This window comes from Monodelphis domestica, chromosome 4 (genome assembly GCF_027887165.1).
Source record: "Monodelphis domestica isolate mMonDom1 chromosome 4, mMonDom1.pri, whole genome shotgun sequence".
NCBI lineage: Eukaryota > Metazoa > Chordata > Mammalia > Didelphimorphia > Didelphidae > Monodelphis > Monodelphis domestica.
The window spans coordinates 14,791,755-14,799,936 of NC_077230.1; the positions used below are offsets into that span (position 1 = coordinate 14,791,755).

Sequence of the window (8,182 nt, forward strand, 5' to 3'; positions counted from 1 at the left end):
TATTTGCTCTCATATTATTTCTCCTGTATTGGGGAGAGAATAATAATCATAACAAGTCCATTAGTGGGGAAAATTTGGGGAGAGAAGTCACAGAGGGGGATCAGCAGGGGACCCTCATTCTGGAGTCTGCTTTGCAGACCTCCTTTCCTCAGACCATGACCTTGTCAGCCGGTTGGGGTATGATGACCTCCGGCATCTCCTCCCTTTTTGTTTTTTAAAGTAAATGACTTCATCTCGATTTGGACTTGATGTATGGTGGATCCTAGTTGTCGAATGATAATTGGAAAGCAAACAAGAATGAGAAAAAATAAGAAGACAATTTGCCAATTGGGGAATGGCATGATTTTTTGTACAATTGATTTAGTTCCTTATAAATTTGAGAAATTAGACCTTTGTCATAGGTTTTTGTCATATAGATTTTTTCCCAATTTGTTGCTTCCCTTCTATTTTTGGCTGTATTGATTTTGTTTGTACAAAAACTTTTAAATTTAATATAACCAAAATTATTGATTTTATATTTTGTTATATTCTCTATCTTGTGCTTGGCCTTAAATTCTCTCCTTTCCCATAGATCTGACAGTTATATTATTCTGTGTTCACCTAATTTATTTATTTATTTATTTGTGTATTTATGTTTTCCTTCTTTTTAGTTAAGTTATTTACCCAAGATCATTTATCTATTGGGAGATACCTTGTATTCTTATAAATTTTGAGAAATGAGGCCTTTATCAGAAACACTTGCTGTAAAAATTCTTTCTCTGTTTCCCTTCTAATGTTGGCTACATTGGGTTTTGTTAGTGCAAAACCTTTTTAATTTGATGTAATCAAAATTGTCCATTTCATTTTTTATAATGTTCTCTCTGTCTTGTTTGGTTCATACAATCTTTTCAAACCAAACACTTACATGTTTATCTTCCAAGTCCTGGAGAGCAAGCAGCAAGGAAGGTTTCAAGTTATAGGACTGTGCCTCAAGTGAAACCCTTTTTTCCTCTTCCCTTTCAGCAATTTTCCTCTATCCTCTGCTTCCTAAACCCTCTGGACTGGGCTCTTATTCAAGGGGCATTGCTTAGGGTGTCTCAGCTTCATCTGGCATAACTGAGGAAGAACTCTAGGAGAATTCTTTAATATATTTTCTCTTTTTCACATAAACTTTTACATTTTTTTCCTTAAAAAATCTTTTGAACTTAATATGAATTATCATATAAATTTTGGACTAGAAAGAACAGCATATACATGAAGTTTACATATATATGTTGTTGTTTTTTTAACCTTACCTAACATCTTAGAATCAATACTAAGGCAAAAGAGGGATAAGGACTAAGCAATGGGGGTTAAGTGACTTGCCCAGAGTCACAGAGATAGGAAGTGTCTGAGGCCATATTTGAACCCAGGACCTCCCATCTTTAGGCCTTGGCTATCAGTCTGCTGAGCCACTTAGCTGCCTTATTTCCATGCCTTTTCATTTACAACAATATACAACCTTAAAGATCATGTAGTCCAGATTTCTTGTTTTATAGATCAGGAAACCAAAGCCCAGAAAGAAGTGATTTGACCAAGGTCATGTAATTAGGAAGCGACAGATAGAATTAAAATCCAATTCCTCTGACTCTAAATTCTATGTTTCCCTTTACCAGTTTGCTCCACGTCTCCTAGAGCAGGAGGAGAAACAGGTTATATAGACCCATGTTGTTTTTAGAGTATTGGAAAGCTACTACTCCATCAATATAGCTACTCTGTTTTGGACTATTTGCTATTCTCTAAACAAAAACCTGAGTTTTTCTCCCTCCCTCCTTTGTCTCACTGTTTCCTTGTCCTGGAAAGTCCTTATTTTCCCCCACCCCTATCTCTAAAACTTTTCCTTTTGAATTCTATCCATTTGTGTGTGTGTGTGTGTGTGTGTGTGTGTGTGTGTGTGTGCTCTTCCCAGATATCACCTCATCTATAAGTCTGCCATGATTCTATCTCCTTGTCACAAATAATATCTTGTCTGAATTCCCAGGGCACTTTGTACTTCCTTTATTGAACTTGAATATTCTATCTTGCCTTTTTTCGTATGTATTATATCTCTTTCACAGGACTATAAGCTCCATAAAAGCAGGGACTATCTTACTCATCTTCCATCCCTCATGCAACTACTAAGTGTTCAATGAATATGCCTAATAAGTGAGAACAAGTACCTCAGAGTCATTCATATAACCTAAGATATTTTTTTCTTTGTGTGCCAGAAATGATTAAAGACAGGAACAAACCCCCCGCCCCAGCTCGCTCTAAAGCTCAGCGTAGCAGAAAGAAGATGGAGGTGGATCCAGAAGGAACAACTGATCCAGAGTTAAAAGCTTCCAGCCTGAAGAAATGCAGGGACCTCCTGAGGTCCATACTGACTCACTGGGAACCCATCTTCCCTGTATCAGAGAGAGAGACAGACAGCGAGCAGGTCCATTTAGCTCCTTGCCCTGAGAGTGAAGCAGTGGGTCTTGTCAGTGCAACTGCTGTGTTGGTGGCCAGTTGGGGGATCAACTCTCTGACTGACCCCACGCTGGATGTCCAGGGCGTTCCAGAGGTCCTCCGGTGGTTTAAACGAAGCATTTTGCCACACCAGACAGTTGTCACAGAACTTTTCAGAGATGTCATGTGGAGAAATAGCATTTTTAAGCTGTATGGCCAGCTTTCCAGTGCCAAAGAACTGAAAGCAGCTACTTGGAATATCCTTTGCCTCTTCAACACAATCATGCTTCACTTGATGGTATCTCAGGGCCCCATAGAGAACTCTTATCATGAAGTGATAGAAACAATCTCTCTTTCTTCTACAGATGAAGAAGACAAAACAAAACAAGGTAATATACATTCATTCATTCAGTCAATATGCAAACAAGCATTTTGGATGTGCCTGCTCTATGCTGGTGCTGTACAAAGTTCTGGGTACACAAAGGCAAAAACAAAGCAGCTGTTATAACCTTTAGGAGCTCACATACATACTATTGAAGAAGACAACTTATACACGTAGCATGTACATGATAAATAGGAAAGAAGGAAATAAGCATTCACTAAATGCCTATTATGTGCTAGGCACTATTCAAAGTGCTTTACATTTATCTTATCTGATCCTTGCAAAAGCTTTGTGAGGAAACTGAAGCAGGCAGAGGCTAATTAACTTGCCCAGAATCATATAGTTAATAAGTTTCAGACAAGATCTGAACTCAGATCTTCCTGATCCAGGCCCAGCACTCCATTCATTGTGCCACCTAAATACAGTGGAGAAAGAGTACTGGGAAGCACCAGTAAAGGCTTCATGTACAAAGTGGTCTCTTGAGTGTAGAGGAAATAAAGGCATTTCAATACAGCAGTGAGGCAGAGGAGAAAAGGAAAATTCATGAGGATTGCCTGTGCTAAAGAAGTCGGGGTGCCATGTGTGAGGAATAGAAAAAAAGTGAGTTGGAAAGGGAGTAGAGGAAGAGAGTAATATATAATAAGACTGGAAAGGAAAGATGAGACCAGGTTATAAAGGACTTTAAAAGCCAAGTGTGAGTTTATACTTGGTCCTAGAAGCAATAGAGAATGGATGAGAGTGGGAAGGGATGTGAGGGAGAGATAGTGTAATAGTTCCCACGAGAGTTAATGAAGGCCCAAATTAAAGTGGTAACTGTGTGAGTAGAGGGGAGTATGAGAGAAGGTAGTGAGGAGAGACATAAGAAATTTTATAAGTGCAGAAATTGCAAGATTTGGCTACTAATCAGTATATATGGATATATGGGGTGAACAAGAATGAAGAGGTGATGATCAAATTGATTTGGTAAACATTGGTTGGGATAATGATGGTGATGCCTTTAAAGTAGGGAAAAGAGAGAACTTCAGGAGAAAGATAATGAATTCTGTTTTGAACATACTGTGTTTAGATGATTTATCCATTGATTTATCCACTTTTAAATGTTCAGTAGGTATTTAGTGATTTGGGACTGAAGCTCAAGAAAGAGACTGGGACTAAAATGTAGTCTGAGAGTCTTTATAGAGATGATAATTAATTCTTGGGAACTTATTAGATCACCAATTGAGAGTAGAGAAAGAAAAAAGCCCAAGGCTGAGCATTGGAGTATACTCCAGCTAAGAGACTTGATATGGATGATGAACCAGGAAAGGAGACTGAGAAGAACCATCAGACCAGCAGGAGAAGAACCAAGGGGGAAAAACCCAAAGGAGAGAGTATCCAGGGGGTAGATTGGTCACAGTGTTTCAAACAATACTCCAGAGAGGTCTATAAGAATTTTTTTTTTTAAGCCATCAAATGCAGTGGTTAATCTTTAGGGAGAACAATTTCACTTGAGTGTCACAGATGAAAACCAGATTGAAAAAGATTGAGAAGTGAGTGAGAAGAAAGGAAGTAAAGGTAAAATGTAGGCAGCTTTTTCTAGGAGTTTGGTCAAAAAAGGAAGAAGAGATGCAAGATGATAACATGAGGGGATACTTGGATATAGTATGGTTTAGAATTGGAAATGCTTGTAGGTAGCAGGGTCAGAACCAGTAGAAAGGGAGAAATGAAAGGTTGGTGAAGAAAAAGGTGGACAATAGACACATGTAGAGGTTGTGGACCTTGTTGAGGAGAAGGGCCCCCTCATTATTAGAGGCTAGAATAAAAGAGTAGAGAAGACCATGTTTTCAGGGGATTTTAGATAAAATAAAGGAGAGAGGAGAGAAGAGAAAGCTCAGGATTAAGCTCTTTTCTCGGTAAAGTATGAGTCTGGGTCCAGAGCTAAGAGATTTGCATCAAGGAGAGTTGTATCATGGGAGGTTTGAGGAAGTTCATGTGTAGACAACAAAAATTTCTAGTGGACTAGACATGTAGATTGGTTGACTTCCAGTCCTATTCACCAAGACATGAGTAGGGTCAGAGTAGATGGAGAAGTGATCTAGAGTGATCCGGAGATGGGATTTGGCAAAGCATTAGCCACAGCAGGACAAAGACCAAGGACTTTGGGTAGAGAGGACTATAGAGTTGAAGGTCAAGATGGAGAAGGGAGAAAAATAAAGTCAGAGATGAAGTAATGACAGACATGAGAGAAAACTGACAGGTACAAAAGTGTGAGTTAGGAAGATGATACAAGGAGTAATGAAAAGAATGGGAATGCCAGAGTTTTGACCCTGGAATTGCACTTTTTACTGGTGATGAGATCTAATATATGGTCATTCCTGCCTGTCATTGGATTGGAATAAAAAGTGAGTCGCGCGACTTGAGGAACTTGAGGAATGTTGTGGTCAAGGTGTTTGAGGAAGCAACAAGGTATCTTTTGAAGTCATCAAGTTATAGATTTAGATCTCAGAGGCCATTTAATCTGAACCCCTTGTTTTACATGTCAGGAAACTGAGTCCCAGGAAGGTCATATCAACAGGTATTTACAAATTTTCATAGCTTGCTTTGTGCTAGGTGCTAGAGGTACAGAGAAAGGCAAAGATAGTCCCTGTCCTCAAGGAATTCACACTCTAATGGGAGGGAGAGACAGTGTGCCAGTAGCTGTGTGCAAATAAGCAAGATGTGATAAATATCTATCCCTGCCCCCTAAACACACACACAGATGTATGGGTGTTAGAGATATATTTGAAATAACTGCAGAGGGAAGGTACTAGCATCAGGAAGCTTGTGAAAGGTTTCTTAGAAAAGATGGGATTTTCACCGGGACTTGAAGAAAGCCAGAATAAAGTAAGGAGGACTTGGATAGGAAATTCTAAAAATGAAGGACAGCCAGTGACAATAGGCAGCCAGGAGATAGGAGTGTCTTGTTTAAGGGGTGCTGGGTTATGAAGTGCTTGAAAAGCCAAACAGGAGTCTTTATTTTTTCCTGAATGTAATAAATGACTTGCCATAGGACACACAGGTGGTGAGGAGGTAGAATATTTTGGGAGGAGGGTTTGGGGGAGAAAGAAAGATACAAATAGACACAGCCCTTGCCATCATAGAGTTTACATTCCAGTAAGAAGATATTACACATATGCAATGAGGTAAAATACAAATAACCTTAAGAAAAACATGTATTAGGGGATAAGAGGAAGAAAAGATCCCAAAGCAGAACAGCCAGAAGTAATAAGTGGTAGTTAGGAGGGAAGCCAAAGTAGAGGCATTTAAGGATTGGTCACTAGTTTTAGATAGCACCGAAAACTTAGCAAGGGTGAGGACTTGAGAGCCCTTGGATTGAGTAGTTAGGAAGTCATTAAGAACCTTGAAGAATTTGGTTTCTCTAGATTGTTCATGGCTAGGTGTGCTTTTCATTATAGTACCAGGAGTCAAAACAGAAGCCAGACTATGTCTACCATTTTAGACTGTTCACCTTCCTCCTGGCACAGGAATTGATTTAAGTAGTGGTAGATCCAAATAGAGTGCTGTGCAAATGAACTGGGCAAAGTAAAGCAGCTAAATGTATTGACTGCTATAAAATCAATTCAGAATTCTACATATTTGAAAAGTTTTTGATGTGAGATCTCATGCTTCCTTGGTGGTAACCACTTGTTTCATACAACCTGGCACTGAGTTCACAAGATGTTTGAACTCAGTAATATGTACCTTTTAATCCATTAAGAAACTACACTTTTATTGCCTTGGATGGCAAGTATTCCTTTAAAGAACCACGGATTTCCCCACCAATCTTCCAGCTGCTGGGCCCCCTTGAGTTTTCTGAGGACTGGCGTTTTGGGTAGCATTAACTTGCTAGCTCGTGATATTGGTTTTTTGTTTTGTGTGGTACTTTATGCTTTTTTAGTACATCGGATCCTTTTTCATTGTTGGTTTGAATGATTCTTGAAACTCTTGACTTCCCCATACCATCAGCTACTGAAATATCTCTCAATAGCCATTGAAACAGTCTTCTAAAAGTTTCCGTTTTTGCACATTTCCTTGGAATGACTCCTCTTCGATCTTAAAAGCCACAAATAAAACACAACAAAAGAGAGCAATGAATTATGTGTATATGCCCTGAAACTCGGCACTCAGCCAGAGAGGACTAACTAAAGGGGGGAGCCAGCTCGATCCAAGCAACCTGCTGGGGTCAGTAGAAGGAAGCAGCAGGTGTTACCATTGTTGGCATGAAATGAAACCGGATCAGAAGTTTTGATTGTTAACAAGTATATGCACATGACTGGACGTGTGTAAGAAAAACTATTCTGGCAATTGTATAAAGGGAAAAGAGGTGGGGAGAGAAACAGGAAACCTGTGAAGAAGCTACTTCAAGAGTATGATTGGATAGTAGTGAGAACCTTTAATAAGATGGTGAATATGGGAGTGGAAGAGAGAGGAAAGAGGAGGGCTGCTGTAGAGGTGAAAGTTCCAGTGTTTCTGATGCTTATTCTTTTTTTTTTTTTAAATAAAACCCTCACCTTCCGTCTTGGATGTATATTGGCTCCAAGGCAGAAGAGTGATAAGGGCTAGGCAATGGGGGTCAAGTGACTTGCCCAGGGTCACACAGCTGGGAAGTGTCTGAGGTCAGATTTGAACCTAGGACCTTCCATCTCTAGGCCTGACTCTCCATCCACTGAGCTACCCAGCTGCCCCCCTGATGCTTATTCTTAACAGTAGTTGTTAAAATCGAGGCGATTCGAACTGTCAGCCCACACACACTTATACTGATTATGAAGAAGTATCGTTTTCAACTTGAGGAAAATATTAAAGCAAAAGCTAAGCATGAGCATGATCAATTTTTATCACCCATAGTATCGAGTTAGTATTTAAGGTGGTGCCGGGTGCATACGCATGTCTTGAAATTGGAGGAAATGCCTTTGAAATGTTTGAGTTGTTTTCCTTCCGAGTGCTTTTCGCATTCTGGTGACCCATCCCTGTTTTTCAGCTGCTGCAGCGTTCCTAGTGTCTCTTTATATTAAAGACATCTGGCCAGGAGCAAAGCCAGTGAATACCTTCCTGGCTCACGTCCGAATGATCTGCGATGCTACAGACTTGGTCTCTGGGGATGAAGGGGAGACTTTGGAACAAGAAGAAGCAATAGCAGCTCTGTGCGAGAACATCACTGTCGCTACCTGAGGCCATCAGTTCTGTGTGGAGCATGTTGCTTTGTATGTTAATAAAGTTTGATTTTTATAGGGTTTTATTAGTGTTTAATTTTAACTGCTGAAGCCTAATTTTGAGATCAAGAATGTGGAGGTTCTAAAATCCCAGAGAAAGATTAAGAACAACTTTTATTTTCTCGAT

General features: G+C 39.7%; 1 protein-coding gene across 2 annotated transcripts in view; it reads left to right on the forward strand.

Moving 5' to 3' along the window:
- The window catches only part of URB1 (URB1 ribosome biogenesis homolog), a 112,087-nt gene extending 104,011 nt beyond the window's left edge, over window positions 1-8,076 (forward strand). For both annotated transcript variants that reach the window (XM_056826077.1, XM_007493292.3), the window contains exons 38-39: window positions 2,226-2,834; window positions 7,824-8,076. In XM_056826077.1, coding sequence (XP_056682055.1) covers window positions 2,226-2,834; window positions 7,824-8,014 — 800 coding nt within the window. In that variant the 3' untranslated portion in view covers window positions 8,015-8,076. The remainder of the gene's footprint in view (window positions 1-2,225; window positions 2,835-7,823) is intronic.
- The last annotated feature ends 106 nt before the right edge of the window (window positions 8,077-8,182 follow it).